The following is an 18,922-nucleotide window of genomic DNA, read 5'->3' as shown; positions in this document are numbered from 1 at the left end:
GGTCTCGGGCCCATACCAGCGACCAGTCTGGACACCGTGGGGCCCCTCTAGCTAGGACCTCCACTCAACTCTCTTGTTCACTATCTTCAACAGCGCACTGGGGGCATTGGCACGAAGGGCATCCTGCTCTGGTCCATTTGGGGCATCCCCAGAGCCAGACAATGGATTTACCCACATCTGGGCATAACGACCACTGGTGGTGATCAGAGAAGGACCCGCTCGGCTGCCCCGCTAATGTGTTCTGTTTCCCTGGAAGCTAAGCCACTCAGAGATTAAGCGAGGAGTTTATGAGACAGTCTCCGAGGCAAAATGCCTCCAGGCACAGTTGGGTCGATTGTGCTCGTGTTTATGTAAAAGGTGGCAGCAGAGTTGTCTGTTCGGATTAATAAATTCTTCCTTCCTCCTCCACGTAGCAGGGCTGAGCAGGCTCAACATACTGCTCTTAACTCCCTGATATTTATACAAGCCTTAGGACGACCAGAGGTCCTCGGCCTCCAGAGACCCCATATGATCTTCCCCAACCCCATGAGGATGCGTCTGATTAGAGGTGAGGGTTGGCAGCAGGGAAACAAAGGGGACTCCCCCCGGGCAGACCTGGAAAGGATCTATCCACCGATCTAGAGACAACAGAATGAACACTGGCATTCGAACCACTCTGTCCAAAGGGTGATGCTTCAGGGTAGACGCTGAAGCTAGTCCTGCCGACCTACATCCGTACGGGCTGCCACGTGACCTAGGAGACACAGGCAGCTGCATGCTGGGGTGAGAGGTATGTTTTGAGCGGCAGCACTTGGTCCCCTAACCGTTGGAACCTGGATTACAGTAGAAAGGCTTTTGTGGAGGCTGACTGCCCCAATGAACTCAACTCTCTCTGTACGAGTCCTAGCGGGTCAAGCTGTGGCTACACCAGATAATGCTCAAGCATCTGTTTTGTGGTTTGCAAATACGGGGCTGTGCCGTTCCTAGAAGAGAGTGCAAAGCAAACCAAGAGGAGTGGTGTTTTGTCTATACTCTGAGGAACTTACTGTTGAGGGAGGGAACAAAAGCACCGAAGTCCCGAATAGGCAGAGATGATTTTTTGCTACTTTCCAAAAGGGTGTCCCAAAAGTCCTACAAAGGGACTGCTTTGTCTTGGGCCAGTTCAACTCGGAGCGATGTGAGCCACTGATGATGCTGGTAAAGGGGATGACAGGTATGTATAGGTCATAGACAGGTTATACCTCTCCTGGCATTCCCCCCATGTAATGGTGACAGGGCTCATTTTAGATTCAACTAACTGCTGTTTTCAGTCCATATCCACATGAGTGTGTGCTCACTGTAATTCTTTCTGTGAGGTGGTAAATATAAAACAGTGGTGGTCAGGCTCCGAGCATATACAAAGTCCTTTATAAATCCCTTCTAGTGTCTCCCCCCTTCCCCCTGTAGCTTGAAAACACTGCATGCAATACTGTAAAGGGGAGGAAGAAGACAAAAAGGATACAGCAGTTTGCCTACCTGGGGATACATCAACCACACCACTACCAAGGCTTAGTCACAAGTCTAGGATGAGAATAAAGAGTGCTGAATAACTTTTAACAAGTTGGGGGGCTATTACTCATGCTGATCTAGTTCAACTGTCAATTGCTAGAGGGGGCCCCATTAGCCTTGATGGGGATTCATTCCATTGACTTCAGTGTGCTACAGCTCAGACCCTTCATGCGTTGTGCTTATCTCCTGTAAAAAAGACAACTCACCTTCCAGCCCATGGTCAGCACTGGCTCCAGTGTGTGCTCGTCCTTGTTGATCTCCGCTCTAAGCGGGTGGTGAGAATGCGTGGTGGTGGAGTGAGCGTACCTGGCCTAGGGGGTGGAATGAGCGTCCCTGTTTCAGAAATGCAGGGCGGCTCGAAATGCTGGCCGGCTGTACTAATTTTAGGTCTGCACTTTAGCAAGATCTATTGATAGCTATGTAGAATGGGGCCAGGCTCGCTCAGAGAAAGTTCACTTAATGGACTGTTATGGGCGGCGTAAGGATTGACCGCGTTACAAAATAACACTTCAACGGAGGACCAAGAGGCACAAGGCACAAGCTCCTGTGGCATCAGAGTTACCTTTCAGTCCATTTATCAAAGTGGCTGCATTTCCCATTTCAGGGCAGGATAAACAATAGACAAGCAAAGAAAATCAATCTGCAGCCAGAGAAGTTTAATAAATAAAAAAATCTTTTAATTATCAACCTTGTAAAACTCCCATGAAAATTACCAGTCCGGGCTCAAGATTTTTGTTCTACGTTACCACAATGAAAACTCATACTCTGCTCATCCCTCCAGAATAATCATCTCAGGCAAGTCGATTTTTTTTTTCCAGAGCTGCTCTAGTGTCTTTATTTCATGCACAGGGATCAGAGTTAAGGGTCTTGTGAATGTTTTCTTTACTGTAAAGCCCTTGATGTTCATCTAAAATTAGGCTTGGAAGAATTGGATTTTGATTGGTAAATGTTGGTTTCGTTGCATGCCAACAAACCGACAAAAGAAATATTTCTAGTGATGATCATTGACATTTACAGAGAGGGAACGTAAGAAAAATGCTGCTTGAGAACTTTAGCGTTTGATTTAAGGAGGTCTGCTTTGTATACTTTGACATGTGATGTTGACAATATATGTTTTAATAATTATAAAGATTGAACTTTTTGATTCTCAACATCTATCATTAAATTTAGAATCAATAAAAATGTTTTAAAATGTGCAAAATTATAGATTTAAAACTGTAAAAATTAAAAATAATTGGAAAAAATGCTTAAATATTTTAAAATTGATGTGGATCAGTGCTGATAAGAATTACAGTCCCCAGTTTGGTAATGAGCTTCTTGTGGGAGCATCTCATAGTTAAAAGACAGGAGTGGGGACACCTGATTTCTACTGAAATTGCCACCGTTAGCAAAGCGCCTCTCAGCACATCAGTTGCCCCAGCTGTAAAACGGGATAATAAACTACCTCCATGCTGGGGATGAGAAATAAGGTGTTTGGTTGTAAAGCACTTTCAAGGCCTGAAAGGGAAGGTTATTTTAGCTAGCCTTCCGATCGTACAAGTGCATTGGTGTGCAGCCATCTCAGGTTTATCTTGATGATCAAAAGGTCTCGCAGTGACAGATCAGGTCTTGCTTTTGCTATAGCAGGTGGATACTAATTACTGACTTCAGAAACATCCACCACCCGCCTTATTCAATGATGAGATTCGTCAGTGATCTTCACAGGTTTTGGAAAACTTTTTGTGCCTAAACTGGACATGTCAAGGCTGTGTACCCTTCCCATTTTTGGAGTCTCTTTAGCCAGGTGTAGATAACTCATCTGTGGGTCTTGCTCGTGTGGTGTTGCTCGTGTGGTGGTGGTGGTAGATTCCTGTGCATGACGGCTCTGGGATTACAGAATCTAAGGGATACGGATGTTTTGCTGACCATCCTGTTTAAGACCTTCCTTACAAATAATCAGACATCCAACTTTTTCTGTATCTCAGAGAATATCTTTTTGTTTTGTTTTGTTTTGTTAATAGCACTTTTCATCACAAGGGGAGGGGAGCCAAAATGTTTTAGAAACCCATGGGAGAACAGCTCACAGGGATACCTTCACTCCTCCCTTATGCTCTAAAATGCAGCCACCTCTGAGTGGATCACAGCAGCTGTTTATAACAGTGCACATAAGTTTAGGAGAGGAATTTCTGGAGAATCATAGAATATCAGGGTTGGAAGGGACCTCAGGAGGTCATCTAGTCCAACCCCCTGCTCAAAGCAGGACCAATCCCCAGAAAGATTTTTGCCCCAGATCTCCAAATGGCCCCCTCAAGAATTGAACTCACAACCCTGGGTTTAGCAGGCCAATGCTCAAACCACTGAGCTAGCCATCCCCTCATTGTTCATTTAGAACAATGTGTCTAAATGAAACTGGAGCCAATGTAATTACCGTAGTGAAGGGGTTATCATCATGGGGGGGTGCAAGCAACCACCCTTCTTAATGGCTAGATGGGAGAAGGTGTACTGAGTTGGGGTGGGAAGAGGTGGAGGATCACTACCCCAGTGACATTCTAGCCAGGACTCTTGGACTAGCCATTGGAAAAAGTGATGTGGAATTTGTAGTGACCGCAGGAGCTCAGGACATCACCTTTATGTTTCATTTGAAAAGCAGTATGGGCTAGCACCTAGTGAGGGGAGGGCACGGAGCCCCGCTTTGGGCTGGCTCGTGAGGCACCTCATAACCCTGCATTGGATCATTGAGGTCAATACAGACCCGAAGGGGGAGAGCACCACCCTCTGAGCCATGCGCATCACTGTTACAGTGATCAAATCACTATTCAAGCTTCACCGTTACAGAAAGATTCCTTTTTTCTTTTCTTTTTTAAAGGCAGCTTAAAATGGGGGCATAACGTGGCCAGGACTACCCCTGGCTGTGTGTACGGGGCATTAATACATCACGGATGTCGATTTGGCAGAGAATGAGGCGGTTAATGGAGGGAAAATGGGAGCCAGGACTCCTGGGTTGTCTTCCCAGCTCTGGGTTGGGTGAGATGACATTCAGTTCTCCTGGGTCCTGTTTCTAACTGTGCTACTGCCTCATTGTGTGACCTGGGACAAATCCCTGTGCTGGCTCCAATTCCCCTTCCATCCACCCACAAATCAGCCTCGGGTCAACAAGCATTCACCCGAATCCTAGGACCCTGCTAGGGGGATGGGTCAGAGCTCGGGTCCCACTGTCATTTCGGTCCAAGCCCTGTCATTTTGCAGTGCGGATGGAGCTCAAATCCCAGCCCCGAGGGCTGTATGGTGCAGCGTGGGTACGTTAGCCTGGCTGAGCGACCCACGCCCAGCACGTGTGAGCCGAGGTTTACAATGCAGCATGAACTCCACCAGCCCGGCTCCTGCAGGGCTGGGTTTACAAGGCAGGGTGGATCGTATGACGCCACCCCCCCAGCCCCGGCTCCGTCCCAGGAGTGTCTGGGGCAAGGTCCCGCCCGTGGGGAGGGAGCTTTGCCCTCTTCAAAGTGAGCCCACATCAACCCCCGTGCGGTTTTTGTCTCAGTGCTGGACAGGGGTCAAACCCATGGAAAAATGGACTGTCCGGCTTGAAACCAGGCCAAGGGCCCGGCTAGGTGTAGACGCTCCCCGGGAGCCACGTCGGCTCCAGGGGCTGAGAAAGGCCGGTGGGATCAGGAGTCAGGAAAAAACCCTCCCCCGAAACCAGCCCCTGGGCAGCCCCCCCGCTGCCAGGCCAGGGCTGCCTGGCCCAGCCCTAGAGCAAGGACAAGGCAGGACACGTGGTCACGCCTTCCTGGGTCCTGTGCCCTTAAGTAGTGAGCCCGCCTTTTCCAGCCCCGCCGGCCAATCCTCTTCAAGCGCCGCGGAGGATTTCCTCCCTTGCGCTGACCAACTGGAAGGGGCAGCGTCATCTGAGTGGCAGGGCTCCCGCCCAATGGAAGAGACGGGCCCGGAGCGATGGGCAGGAGTCTGGCCCAATGAGCGCGCGGGGACGCAAGCCTGGCAAGCCCGCCGCCCAACAGAGCGCGCGGGCCGGGGTCACGTGGGGCCAAGCGGCCCCGCCCCCCGCGCGCAGGTCATAGGCGGGCGGGCGGCCGGGCTCACTCTGCGCCGCCATGTTGGGCTTCGTGGGTCGCTGCTCGGCCGCCGCCGCCTCCCCCCTGCTGCGGCGCGGGGCGCTGGGCCCGGCCGGGGCCTCGGGGCCGCTCCGAGACCTGCTGCTGCGGGGCGCGGCCGCCGGCGGAGCCCGTGAGGGCGGGCGGGGCCGGGCGGGGTCACCTTGGGGCCGGGGGGGGGCGGAGAGCCGGGCTGGGGGGGGGTCCCGGGCGGGGGCGGAGAGCCGGGCGGGGGGGGGGGCGGAGAGCCGGGCGGGGGGGGGGCGGAGAGCCGGGCGGGGGGGGGTCCCGGGGGGGGGCGGAGAGCCGGCCGGGGGGGTGGAGGGGCGGGGGGGGGCGGAGAGCCGGCCGGGGGGGTGGAGAGCCGGGCGGGGGGGGCCCGGGGGGGGGGGCGGAGAGCCGGGCTGGGGGGGGTCCGGGGGGGGGGCGGAGGTTGAAGGGAGCAGGGGGGGAGGATCTGGGGGTTGGGCTGCAGTGGGGGGGGGCGGGAGGGAGGGACTGGGGGGGCTTGGATCGGAACCGGGGGGGGGCGGGAGGGAGGGACTGGGGGGGCTTGGATCGGAACCGGCCCGCAGTGTGTGTGGGGGGGGGACCCCAGGGCATCCGGGCTCCAGGGGGGGGGCGGTCGCGGGGAGGGAGCTGGGCTGGAACCGGGCTGAAGGGGGTGGGGGGTGGCACTGGGGCTGGGATGGGACTGCCCCAGGTTGGAGGGAGATTGGGCTCCCCCCCCCCCCCCCCCCCCCCCCGGCTGCTTGAGGCCAGACTCAGGGCTGGGAGACTTGTCCTGGGAGCGGGGGGCGCTGGTACCCCTGGGGTGCAGGTGGGCCACAGCTGCAAGGCTCTTTTCTCCCAGGGGGGCCCAGCCCCCTCGGATAAGCTGCTGGTTTCCCCCGAAGCAGCCTGTCCCCGGCCCCAGTGTCTGACCTTGACTCTCCCCTCCTCTGCTCTCTCCCAGGACGGGACTATGCAGCGCAGGCGGCCGCCGCCGCCAAGCCCGGGGTTGCCACGGGCCGCATCGTGGCTGTCATCGGCGCCGTGGTGGACGTCCAGTTCGACGAGGGGCTGCCCCCGATCCTGAACGCCCTTGAGGTGCAGGGCAGGGACACCAGGCTGGTGCTGGAAGTGGCCCAGCATCTGGGTAAGTGGCGGCCCCTCCGGGTCTGTAACTGGCATAGGGCCAAGACCTCCCTCCTTCACTGATGATCCAGCATGATGACTTTCGTTCTTCTGAGCGTGCTGAAGCCAGGTCTGCGATCTGAGGAGGAGCCGGCTTAAAATGGCTGCTGGCCTGGATCTGTCTAGGAAGAAGCTACAGCGGGGGATGCTGTGAAAACTGTTCCCAGGGACTCCTGGGCATGTCGCCTGCTCTGATGTCCCTTCCACCTTGGGTACTTATGCAGCCTCCAGTACCAGAGGCTAAGCGACTTGCCCAAGGTCACCCACATGTGTCACAGCAGGGAGCTGAATGTAGCTCTCCCAGGTTAGAGCCCTAACCACTAGGCGTCCCTGGAACTGTCCTCCCTGCTAAGTTAGGAGATACCCCCCATGAGGCACCTTTGTGCTTGCTGTGGTCAGTCAGGACAGGTTTTGCAGCCACTGTCTTGTTAACTGTGATGGCCTTTATGTAGCATCCATGTAATGCTCCTTTCCCATGCGCTGGCAGGTGAGAACACGGTTCGTACCATCGCCATGGATGGTACCGAAGGCTTGGTGAGAGGACAGAAAGTGCTGGACTCCGGGGCCCCAATCAGAATCCCCGTAGGCCCCGAGACCCTTGGTAGAATCATGAATGTGATTGGGAGCCCATCGACGAGAGAGGCCCCATAATGACCAAACAGTAAGTGCAAACGGTCTCCAGTCTCGCAGGGCGGGGGAGAAGGAGCAAGCCCCTGCAAATCCGAACTGAAAGAGGCTGGGCTGCATGAGAGAATGGGGGGCGGGTATTGTCACAGGCCCTCTGGGCCTTCTTAAATGGCTGAGAGTTTGCAGTGGCGTCTCCACTGGGACTTGTATGGCAGGAGCTAAACTGAACATCCGGTGTCTTCTCCCAATTCAGTCACTTTTACCCTTCGGTTTCAACAGTGCCTTGAATCCAGCCACCATGGGTCCCCGTTGCCTAGGTGCGGTACAAACGCAGAGAAGCAGTGAGGTGGCACTGAACCTCTGCTAAGAGCTGCCCTCAAAAAGAGAGACCCCAACGGCTCGTTGTTTTCTCCAGCTGCGGCCGCCTGCCCGCGGCACGCAGCAGGGTGTGCCCTAGCAGGCCTTGAATGCCATCCACCCAGGCCATCTGCCTTCTGCAAGCTGACGTGCTTCCCTGGGCCCCTGTCTTGCAGGTTTGCTGCTATCCACGCCGAAGCCCCGGAATTTGTTGAGATGAGCGTAGAGCAAGAAATCCTGGTCACCGGCATCAAGGTGGTGGACCTGCTGGCACCGTACGCCAAGGGCGGCAAAATCGGTACGTTGCAGATCAAAGGGGCATGTGGGGGAGGGAGGCGGGGTTCGGGGAGGGGGTCAGCGCATGGGTCATGGAGCTGGGCTCCCTTTTAGAGCTTAGGAAGCCACCCTGAGCCTTTGTTACTGGGGGGGGGCGAGTAAGAGGAGCTTGGTGGGTTCAGAAGTAGTGTCCGTTCCTGCCCTTGCTAACGTGCCCTGTTTCCTTCGCTGATGAGTAACCTGATGACTTTCGTTCTTCTGAGTTTGCTGAAGCCACTATCGCCTTTCTGAGAAGGAAAAAGGGGCGGGGGCAGGGAGAGCCTCGTGGCAAAGCAGTTGCTTTTCGGGGCGCTATTGAGCTAACCAACCTCACCCACTCCCCCCTCGCCCAGGTCTGTTCGGCGGCGCCGGCGTGGGCAAGACCGTGCTGATCATGGAGCTGATCAACAACGTGGCGAAAGCCCACGGTGGCTACTCGGTGTTCGCTGGCGTCGGGGAGCGAACCCGCGAAGGGAACGACTTGTACCATGAAATGATCGAGTCGGGGGTCATCAACCTGAAGGACACAACCTCCAAGGTGAGGGGGCGCCCCTGGTTAAGGCCCCAGGGGGTCGAGCTGCTCTGCTGTGTTTGCCCAGGAGCAAAAGCCGAACCCTCGCGTCTGTGCAGCGTACCCTGAGCAGTGCTGTGTGGATGGCCAAGCAAAGAGCCTCTGGGTCAGCCCCACTGGGGAAACGCATGGTCCTTGGGGGCAGAGCTAGGAGGTTCTTGGGTGGGGCCTGGTAACACCTTCGCTCCCCTTGTGCTGCAGGTCGCCCTGGTTTACGGGCAGATGAATGAGCCCCCGGGTGCCCGTGCCAGGGTCGCACTGACGGGGCTGACAGTGGCAGAGTACTTCAGAGACCAGGAGGGCCAGGACGTGCTGCTCTTCATAGACAACATCTTCCGGTTCACACAGGCTGGCTCTGAGGTATGGTGGCAGGGCAGCACCAGGGAGCCATGGTTGCCTGCCCAGCCTGACTGGCAGGTCCCCTGGCCAATGTGGTGAGCTGGGGAACCTTGGCCACCAGCAAAAAGGGGGGATGGGGGGAGGAACTCTCCCTGTAGCTCCAGATGGCTCTTCTCTGTGGCTCACGTGGAACTGCCCCGCCTCGTCCAATCCACGTGAAAGGCTCCCCTCTGGGCAAGGCCGTCCGTGTCTCTGCAGCCTCCGCCTGACCTGGCCCTGCTCCCTTTCAGGTCTCCGCCTTGCTTGGCAGAATCCCCTCAGCCGTGGGGTACCAGCCCACCCTGGCAACTGACATGGGCACCATGCAGGAGCGGATCACCACCACCCGCAAGGGCTCCATCACCTCCGTGCAGGTAACCGGCGCCCGAGCGGCCCTTGTTCTGGGGAGTGGCCGCTCAGTGCCCGCTCGGACACAGCGGCCTCTCCCGGCTCATCGAGGGGTTTCCCGTAGGGGTTTCCCGTCGTGCCGGCCGTAGCATGACATCATCGGCATCTCCCTTGTGGCCTAGGCGATCTATGTGCCAGCTGATGACTTGACCGACCCTGCCCCTGCCACCACATTTGCCCATTTGGACGCCACGACTGTGTTGTCGCGCGCCATTGCTGAGCTGGGCATCTACCCTGCCGTCGATCCACTGGACTCCACCTCCCGCATCATGGACCCCAACATCGTGGGGCAGGAGCACTATGACGTGGCCCGGGGGGTGCAGAAGATCTTACAGGTGAGAGCTGTTACGAGAGGGTGTATGGGGTCAGGCGTGAGAGCGACGAAGGCCCCGTGGGAGGGTCCCTGCTGTTAGCTGGACCAAGTCCCTTAGTCTCTCTGCTGCTCGGTTCCCCATCCCTCCAGAGGGGAGGAGCACAGACTGGGGGGGGGGGGCGCTTGGGGACTCTGCGACGGGCTGGAAGGGACCTCGAGGTCCCCCGTTCAGTGCCCCCGGGCTGGACTGTCGCTGGATGCAGCTGGCCTAGAGACTTAGGCTGATGGGAAGGGGAAGCTCTAGGATCCAGCCTGTGGGATCTGGGAGCCCCGGTTCGCTGCCGAGGAGCGGGCAGCTCTGGTTGCCCCCAGCTCTGCCAGCCTGCCGGTGGCCTGCAGCGCTTGTCTCTCCCCTCTAGGACTACAAATCCCTCCAGGATATCATTGCCATCCTGGGGATGGACGAGCTGTCCGAGGAGGACAAGCTGACAGTGGCCCGCGCCCGCAAGATCCAGCGCTTCCTGTCCCAGCCCTTCCAGGTGGCCGAGGTCTTCACTGGCCACGCGGGCAAACTGGTCCCTCTGAAGGAAACCATCAAGGGCTTCCAGGAAATCCTGGCAGGTGAGGTGCTGGGGGTGGGGCTTATCGACTCTGGCTAACCCAGCCCTAGCAGTGGGGGGCTGATGGCTGCGGCCCATGGAGACTCCCAGCTGGGAGGCTGGGCCCACCTCTGGTGCTGCAAGTGGGGCACTGAGGTACATGGCCGCCTTGCTGGGCTGCCTGGCAGGGGCTTGGCTGCTCTTCGAGCTGGGGGGGGGGATAGAACAGCCCCCTCCTCCCTGAGATGATTCCTGTGAAGCTGCAGGGACCTTCCCCAGCTGTGTAAAAGCCCTGGTGTTTGCTGCCCCCTTGTGGAGAGTCCCCCTCCTCACTGCTGCCCCTTGCTCCCTGGTGCGCAGGCGTCTACGACCACCTGCCGGAACAGGCCTTCTACATGGTGGGCCCCATCGAGGAGGCTGTGGCGAAGGCGGACAAGCTGGCCGAAGAGCACTCATGAGCCGCCGGCTCCGTCGTGCCTCTCCCCCACCGCATCCCCGCCCGGCTCCCCAGGGCCCCAGCTGGGTGTCGTGTCGTGTCTGCAGAGTGTATTTAAAGTTTCCAATAAAACATCTGTCTTCAAACGTGAAGCAGGGTTGTTGTCACTGTGGGGGGAGGAGCTGCATGGGGCAGAGTTCTGGGTGGGGGGTGACAGCTGGATCAGTGTGTGTGTGTGGGGGGGGGGGGGGATTCTAGGGGTGGCAGCATAACTTACAGGGCTAGTAAACGGTGCAACTGGCTTCCAACCCAGCTGATCCCTGGGCCTGGACTGCCTCCTTCCCTCCCTGGGCTCCCTGTGCCCTGCGGGGCAGCTTGTCCCCGCCTGGCTGATGCGTGGGGCCTGGCGGCAGCTAGGACACACACTGCTGAGTCATTCATCTCCGACCCGGAGCTGCTGTCGCTCCTGGCTGACGCCACCCCCCAGCGGAGATGCCACCGTGCCCAGCTCCTGCCCACGGTTAACTAGCGGGTGGGGGGGATCGGCCGAACTCGGTCCCCTGATGGCTGGGGAAGGCGAGGGCCTGAGATTTCAGAGCCTCCTTGCTGCACATGTTTGCAGGAGAGCAGCTTGGCGGATGCTTCTGGGGCAGCGGAGAACAAAGCGCGTTGGCGCTGAAATAGTCCTTGCCACGCTGGGCCAGGCTGACCCAACCTTCCCCCTCGGGCAGCGCTGTTCTGTTCCCAAGGGCATGAGCCCGTTTCTCTTGGTTTGTAACCGTAGGGCCGGGCCTGGCTTTAAGAGGTGGGGGCCACTGGCCATGGGGCAAGTACCCAGCCCTGTCTGCTTCCCAATATGCTCAGCACCTCCCCAGGAGAGCGAGCTCGGTGCCCAGACCTTGACCCCACCCCCCCTCCGCACTGAAAGCCCCGGTCTGGCACCAGCGCCTGCTTAACATGGCTTCGCTGGCAGCCGGGGGATGACGCAGCAGCGGGCTTGTGGGAAGTGCTGCAGGAGACGTGCCAGAGCAGAGTCCAGGAGGGAGAAGCAGCGGGTTGCTCAGCTGTACCTGCGGGCGGCGGCTGCTGGCGCCGTTAACTCCTGCGTGGCTGGGTCCCAGCACAAACACCCGCTGCTCTGCGAAGCCCGTACCCCCTGCAAGAGGAGAGGGAGGCTGGGGGGACGCGGTTCCTAGATGGTTGCCTTGTCTAGTTGCTCAATACTCCTCGTGGTGGACTGGGGAGAGGATGTTCCACCCACAGCAGCAGCGAGAGAGCTCACGAGCTGGGTTCATGCCCAGTAACCGGGGTGTTCCCCTTTGGCCCCTCTGTTTGCTCCAGCATCTTCCCTGAGCAGCTGCCACGGGTCTATGGTTGCATCTAACACCTCAGGGCCCCCAGCCGCTGAGACTCTCCCTGCCCTGAGGCGCTTAGACAAAAGCTGCGGAGGGGAAGTGATTGAACCCAGTTCTGCCCCCCAGCTCTGGGCTCCGCACTAGGTTGGAGTTAAGCCAGTCCAGGCCCCTGGTCTCTGTGCAGCACCTGGCACCTACCACACTACAATGGCTGCTGAAATGCAGCCACCTCTGGGTTGGAACGTGGCAGCTGTTTAAGCCACCGAGGGCAACAGTCCAACAGGAGCCAAAGACCGGATCCGGTTGCCTCAGGGAGGCCAAACACAATTATGGGGTGGACAGCAGCGCCCCCGGCCTGCCTGGTGAGAAGAGCTGTGGGATTGGGCGGAGCCCTGGGGCCTCAGGGCACACGGACCCCCGAGCATGTGCCAATGGCACAGCTCTGAAGTGCCCCACCCCTGAAGCCAACCCTGTGCCCTCCCTGCAGGGATCTCATCCAGCTGCTGGCTGTCCCAGGACTCCCGGCTCCCTTCCCCTCCTCCCTGCCAGGCTGTGGAGCTGTGGGCACCTGCCGGAGGGGAAGGGGCCGGTTCATCCAGCTGGACGGTGCATGGCCCTGGGCTGGGAGAGGGAGGGCGGCGTCTATAACCCAGCAGGGTGGGGGGCAGCTAGGAGCAGGCAGGGCCCCTTTGCACCATAGGTGAGGCTGGCCCGAGCCGTGCGGATCTGCCCCAGCCGAGTCCAGAGGGGGCTCAGACGCTTCGTGGTGGCTCTTAGCTGGGGGGGCCCTCTGGAGAGCCCGGCGCTGGCCTTCCCAAGGGGGAGCGTGGGGCGGTCAGTGTCGGCAGGGGGGGTTCCGTAGTATTGGGGGCTGATTTTAAAAGGCACCGGGGTAGGAGACTCAGCCCTCGACCCGGCCCCCCCTCCCGTGGGCCCTGCCCTGTAGGGCTGGGGGTAGGGCTAAGGGGGCCGGGGCCTGGCAGGGGAGAAGCCCTCAGTGGCTTAGCACACGCTGGCTGAACACCCCTGGGCCCGGAGGGAGTCGGCGGCACTGGCCGGGGGGGGTGCAAGCGGATGCGGGATTCAGCCAAGACCCCGGGGAGCTGCTCTCTGGGGGGCTAGATGGGGGGGGTGGGGTTAACATGTGGCCTGGTAGCTGGAGTGAAGCCAGCAGTGGGTGGCGGCACCCCAGCCCCTTCCCCCCCCCCCAGGGCCTCTCATCGAGGGGGTGCCCGGCAGCCCCCTCCCCCCCAGGCCTCCTGTCTCTTGCACCATTTTGAAAACACAAAAGAGCCATTTGCTCGGCTGCCTCTTGGCTTTAATCACCATCCCCAGAGCAGCTGGGCCTTTTGTGTGGCTGGGCCCGGCTCGGGGCTCCCCCTAGTGAGAGCAGAGGGGCCTGGAGCCTCGCAAGGGGGAGGCCTCTGACCGTGGGGGGGGAGTAGAAATGGAGGGGGGGGGTCAGATTTTCATGCCCCACTTGGCACTGAATCCAGGCCAGGACCTTGGCTGGGAGAGGGGCCTGGTCTGTGGGAGAAGGGGAGGAGCCCCCCCCCCAGGCCCCTGAGGGGGGAAATGAGTTAGGACCAAGGCCCCAGCCCCGCCTGCCCCGGGAAACCCTGGCTCCTTGCATGGGGAAATTCACCAGTGCCCCCCCCTTCCTGCCCCGCTCCCCTGGGGCTAGTGCAGTGCGGAGATGGGCTCTCCCCCGGCTGGGGACGCGGTGCCTGGGGGGCCTATCTCCTCCTGCCTTTGACCAGGTGAAGGGAAAAGCATTCGGGGGGAGGGGGCTGAAAATCCCACCCGCCTGGCTCCCCCTGTCGGGGCCGAGGTGGGGAACAGGCTCCGTGGGGCGCTCTGCAGTCTCCGGCGAGAGGTAGGGGGGTCCCAGGTTGGCCCGAGCACACAGCAGGGAGTGAGTCGGCCTCTCCCCACGGCTCAGAGTCCGAGAGGTTTGGCACATGGGGAACTCCGAGCCTCTGGGCTGCCCCCCGTTCAACGCCCCTTAATGCAGAGGGCCCCAGGGGAGCGTCAGGCGGAACATGCCAGGGAGGGAAGCAGCCAACCCAGTGGCTGGGTCTCTCCCCTCAGATGAGGCTAGCAGCGGGGGTCTCAGCCCCTCCAACCGGGAGGTGCCCGGTCCCAGATCTCCCTGCCCTATTCATTTCTCTCACCAGCCTGGGAGCCACCTTTGCCTGGCAGCTTCAGGTGCCATAAAGCAGCCAGCGCCCCAGGACCATGTGTAGGTCAGACCCCCGCAAAAAACAACTCCACCCCCCCATCCGCCATGGGCAGAGACTGGCAAAGCCTCAGTGGTCCCCCATGCAGTGGGGCAGGAGGGCTCCAGCTAGAGACTTAGCTGCTTCAGAACAGGATGTTCCCCGGGCACGAGATTTAGCTCGGACCAGGCCCAGGCTTCGGAAGACGATTCCCAGGATGCTTTGCAACTTAGCTAGACTGGAGATCACCTGTCACTGAAATGCAGCCCCCTCTGGGGCAGGATGAGGCAACTGTTTATATGGGTGGGGGGGTCACACCACACGGAGATGGAGCCCAGCAGCAGGTCGTACAAAGATCGCTCCCCCAAGCCGGGAATGCAGCTGCCTCTGGGGTGGGGCGCGGCAGCTGTTTAGCAGCTTCTCAGCAACACGCTCGGTTTGGGACAGGAAGTGAAGACCCCCTTCTTCGGCTGATTAACCCCTCCATTGGTGGAGTGCTGGCAGGATGTCGTGGGCACGAGCAGTCGGGATCTCCAGTGGCCCCATCAGCACAACATCCCCTACCAGCACGCTGGGGATTGAGGCGATGCCAACGCTGTGGGAAGAGCGCCTCCTATTGACCCCCTGGGGCATTCATGCATTGCAGGGGCCATTATGATGCACACGGGTCATGGTGCATTGCAGGGGCCATTATGATGCACATGGGTCATGGTGCATGGGGGGGCATTAAATTGCACATGGGTCATGGGGGGGCATTGCGATGCACGTGGGTCACGGGTGCATTGGGGGTCCCCATTATGATGCACATGGTGCATGGGTGGGCCCCATTACGATGTATGTGGGTTATGGTGCATTGGGGGGGCCCATTACGATGCACGTGGGTCATGGTGCATTGGGGGGACCCATTATGATGCACACGGTGCATTGGGGGGGCCCATTACGATGCACATGGGTCATGGTGCATTGGGGGAGCATTATGATGCACGTGGGTCATGGTGCATTGGGGGGGCCCATTACGATGCACGTGGGTCATGGTGCATTGGGGGGCCCATTATGATGCACGTGGGTCATGGTGCATTGGGGGGGCCATTATGATGCACACGGTGCATTGGGGGGGCATTATGATGCACGTGGGTCATGGTGCAGTGGGGGGGACCATTACGATGCACACGGGTCATGGTGCATTGGGGGGGCCCATTATGATGCACGTGGGTCATGGTGCATTGGGGGGGCCATTACGATGCACACGGGTCATGGTGCATTGGGGGGGGCCATTATGATGCACACGGTGCATTGGGGGGGCATTATGATGCACGTGGGTCATGGTGCATTGGGGGGGCCTATTACGATGCACACGGGTCATGGTGCATTGGGGGGGCCCATTATGATGCACGTGGGTCATGGTGCATTGGGGGGGACCATTACGATGCACACGGGTCATGGTGCATTGGGGGGGCCCATTATGATGCACATGGGTCACGGGGCATTGGGGGGGCCATTACAGTGCACGTCCGCCACGGCACCCCATGCACTGGGAGGGGGGGGGCTCCCCATTACGGCCTGTAGCCGCCGCCCCCTCCTGCAAATCAGGGCCGGTGGGGGGAGGGGCGGTCGCCCCCCGCTCCCCCCCCCCCCCGGACTGGGGCTGCAAATGGCTCCTGCACCTTTAAATAATTCATCCGGCTGCCGCCTGCACGGGGCCGGGCTGGGAGGAGGCAGCGCCCGCCGGTGACATCAGCGCCTGCCCGGGCTCCCGCAGCCACCTGCTCCCGGCCAGAGCCCGGCGGAGGCGGCACCGGAGCTGCGGAGCCCCGGGACCCCCCGCCCAGGTAAGGCGCGCGGGGTGCAGGGGGGGGGATGGGCTCAGCTGGGGGAGCCCCCCCCGCTGCTGCGTGCAACCTCCTGGGTCCCAAAGGCAGCACGAGCCGGATGGGCCCGGCCTGCGCCCCCCCGGGGGGGCTGCCTGGAGCGGGGGGGGGCCCGGAGCTCTGCCCGCCCCAGGTGAAGGGGGCGTTGGATGCTGGGACAAACTTTGTGCAACTCTGTCCGGGGGGGGGAGGAGGTGTTTGGGGCTTGTGACGCAGCTGAGGGGGGGTGGAGAGTGGGGTCTGGGGCTTGTGACACAGCGGGGGGGGGGGAGTTGCAAAGGGGGGGTGGGGCTTGTGATGTAGCTGGAGGGTTGGGGGTGCAAAGAGGGGCCCTGCAGGGTCTGGGGCTTGTGACACAGCTGGGGGGGGGGTGTTGGGAGGTGCAAAGTGTGTGTGTGTGGGGGGGTGGAGCTTGTGACGCAGCTGGGGGGGGTGCAAAGGGTGGTCTGGGGGAGTTTGGGGCTTGTGATGCATTGGGGGGGTGCAAAGGGTGGTCTGGGGCCTGGGATGCAGCTACTAAAGCCCCGTCTGGCCTGTTCTCCCCCCCCCCCCCCCCACTCCCTGCCCCATGGGCTCTGGGGCAGGATTGTTCCCTGGCCGGTGCTTTGCCCAGCTCCCAGGGATGGGTTTGGGGGACCCTCCCTCCTGTCATGGCCCGGCCCCTGCCTGCACTTGGGGGTCTCTCTGTGATTGTTGTCATCTGGGGTGCTCCTTTTAGGGGTTCTCCTATCGGGGGGGTGTCCTCCCCAGCCCCCTGCAGTCAGGCTGGCAATGGATGTGGAAGGAGGGGTCACTGGGTAATAGAGTTTTTGGGTGAGGGGCTGGGAACTAGGACTCCTGGGTTCTATCCCCGGCTCTGGGGGAGGAAGGGGATCTAGTAGTTACAGCAGGGTTGCGGGAAGTCAGGACTCCTGGGTTCCACCGCCAGCTCGGCCACCTTGGGAGTTGCTTCGCCTCCCTGCCTCAGTTTCCCCACTTGCACAACGGGGAGAACGTTTGCCTGGTTGCCGGGGTAGGGGGTTAAAGTGGGAACCGTGGGTCACTGTGTGTGTTAGGGGCCCAGTCTGGAAGCTGTAGGGCTCTAGGTGGGTGGTGCCCGTTGCCTGAGATAGGTATTGCAAAGCACTCTGGTCCCGCTGGGTGGCAGGGGGAGGCCAGAGCAGAGGGTCAGTGGCAGCTGGAGCGAAGCCCAGGCCTGTTTCTCCTCGTTCACCGGGCCGGCGGCTCCCCGCAGTGTCTGGCTAGCCTGGGCCAGCGGGGGCTGAAGTGCCGGGCCGGGCAGCAGGTGCGTGGTAGGGGGGCACCATGGTCTCAGCTGGGCCCAGTCGGCTGGCTGAGCCCCTCTCTCCAGCTGTTTCGTATTGACTGGTGAGTGATGCTGGAAACTTCCTCCCTTGCCCTCTGGTGCTGCCTGGCAACTCGCGACCTTGTTAGCCTCGACCTCCGCGCTGTGAGAGGGGATCTGTGGGGGTGGGGGGGAGCGTTTCCTGGAGTCACCGGGGCGCATGGGCTAATGGTGCTGGGGTCCTAGAGCCACGTGCCGCCCAGCAGGGAGATAATCCTGGGACCAGCGAAAGCCCTTTGCTCCCTGGAGGTGCCGATGGGGTCAGATTTCCCTGCCAGGGAGTCGGGGTCTGGGGGGCAGGGAGCCCAGGGGGGTTGGGCTAAGGGGGAGCTGGGGCGAGGGGCAGAACTGAGGAGGAGGCATTGGAACCGAGCGGCAGCAAGACGGGGTGTGAGACACGGGCCTGGTGAAAGTCTTGCACGGAAAAGTTTTGACCCCACGGCGGCTCTGGGGGCCAGGGTGAGGGGGTGAATCTGCCTGTGGGGAAATATTTTCACAGGAAAGCAAAGTTTCCGGGGTGGTGGTGTCAGGAATAAATAAATAACCCCCCCCTCCCTCCCCACACACAGTGAAAACGCTTGTGCAAATTGCCCCTGGGAAGCGTGAGCTGCTTTGGCGCAGCTGTGGCCAGCGGCGGGGAGGGTGTTCCTGGGCGGGGGGGGGGCGGGCGCAGCGTGTGACTCCTGGCGTGGCATCGGGCCAGGGCCTGCTTGATGGGACACCTCCGGTGTCTCCATCTTTGTGGCTCCGTGCTAGGGACGGTGCAGGGGGGCCTGTGTCCTCTTCCCCGGCGCCGTGTCCTTGGGAAGGAGAGCGAGTCGAGGCTGGCGCGGTCCGCGCAGGGCTCGCCCGGCCTGGCCTGGTCACGTTTCACGCTGCTGCTGCCTGGCTCCCAGGTCTCTTATCGGTGGTGCTAAGAGTCACCTGGGCAGGCCGGTCCTGGGGGAGCCCTGTCCCCCCCCCCATCCCGGGCACCTCTCCCAGGGCCTGCCAGGACACGGCTTTCCCCCCTCCTGGCTGGGAGGTGCCTGTGCTTGTCCTGGTGATTCACGGGCAGCGCGGGGGAAGGCCTCCTGGCTGCGGGCTGGTGGGAGGGGACGTGCAGGCTGGGCTCCAGGGGTTGGGCGGGGGGGGGGGAGGTCCTGTGTGTGTGTGAGCCCCCCCCCGCCTGGCACAAGCGCTCGCCAAGCTCCGCCATCTGTTCCCCCTGCACCTTGCAGCCGCCTGGAGCGGTGCCCAGACCACAATGGCTCCTGGTTTTGTCTCTGATTGGGGGGGGGGGTGACATGGGAGAGAGGGGAGGAGTTGGCAGCCACAGTCCAATCTGGAGCCAGCCC

General features: G+C 60.4%; 2 protein-coding genes and 2 non-coding genes across 5 annotated transcripts in view; all 4 read left to right on the top strand.

Moving 5' to 3' along the window:
- Nucleotides 1-5,581: 5,581 nt before the first annotated feature.
- ATP5F1B (ATP synthase F1 subunit beta) lies at nt 5,582-10,950 on the top strand. The gene is given in 11 exon segments (XM_008175262.4): nt 5,582-5,751; nt 6,574-6,756; nt 7,282-7,416; nt 7,419-7,455; nt 7,955-8,076; nt 8,447-8,631; nt 8,866-9,024; nt 9,294-9,416; nt 9,573-9,785; nt 10,183-10,384; nt 10,723-10,950. Coding segments are annotated over 11 exon segments (1,590 nt in total). The 5' UTR covers nt 5,582-5,618; the 3' UTR covers nt 10,821-10,950.
- On the top strand, nt 6,809-6,882 carry LOC112060598 (small nucleolar RNA SNORD59). Its single transcript, XR_002889880.2, has one exon. It is a non-coding gene; the product is annotated as a small nucleolar RNA SNORD59 (small nucleolar RNA).
- On the top strand, nt 8,277-8,350 carry LOC112060597 (small nucleolar RNA SNORD59). Its single transcript, XR_002889879.2, has one exon. It is a non-coding gene; the product is annotated as a small nucleolar RNA SNORD59 (small nucleolar RNA).
- Nucleotides 10,951-16,043: 5,093 nt separating the features above from the next.
- The window catches only part of BAZ2A (bromodomain adjacent to zinc finger domain 2A), a 32,187-nt gene continuing 29,308 nt past the window's right edge, over nt 16,044-18,922 (top strand). Inside the window, exon 1 of one of the 2 annotated variants that reach the window (XM_065576055.1) lies at nt 16,044-16,201. The gene's annotated coding sequence lies outside the window, so the exon portion shown is untranslated. Of the gene's footprint in view, nt 16,202-16,949; nt 17,609-18,922 lie in introns of those variants that run through there. The other variant, XM_065576057.1, reaches the window with a different exon arrangement.

The sequence above is a fragment of the Chrysemys picta genome, chromosome 22 (genome assembly GCF_011386835.1).
Source record: "Chrysemys picta bellii isolate R12L10 chromosome 22, ASM1138683v2, whole genome shotgun sequence".
NCBI lineage: Eukaryota > Metazoa > Chordata > Testudines > Emydidae > Chrysemys > Chrysemys picta.
Note: the sequence above shows the minus strand (reverse complement) of the source record. Positions and strands in the feature narration are given on the sequence as shown.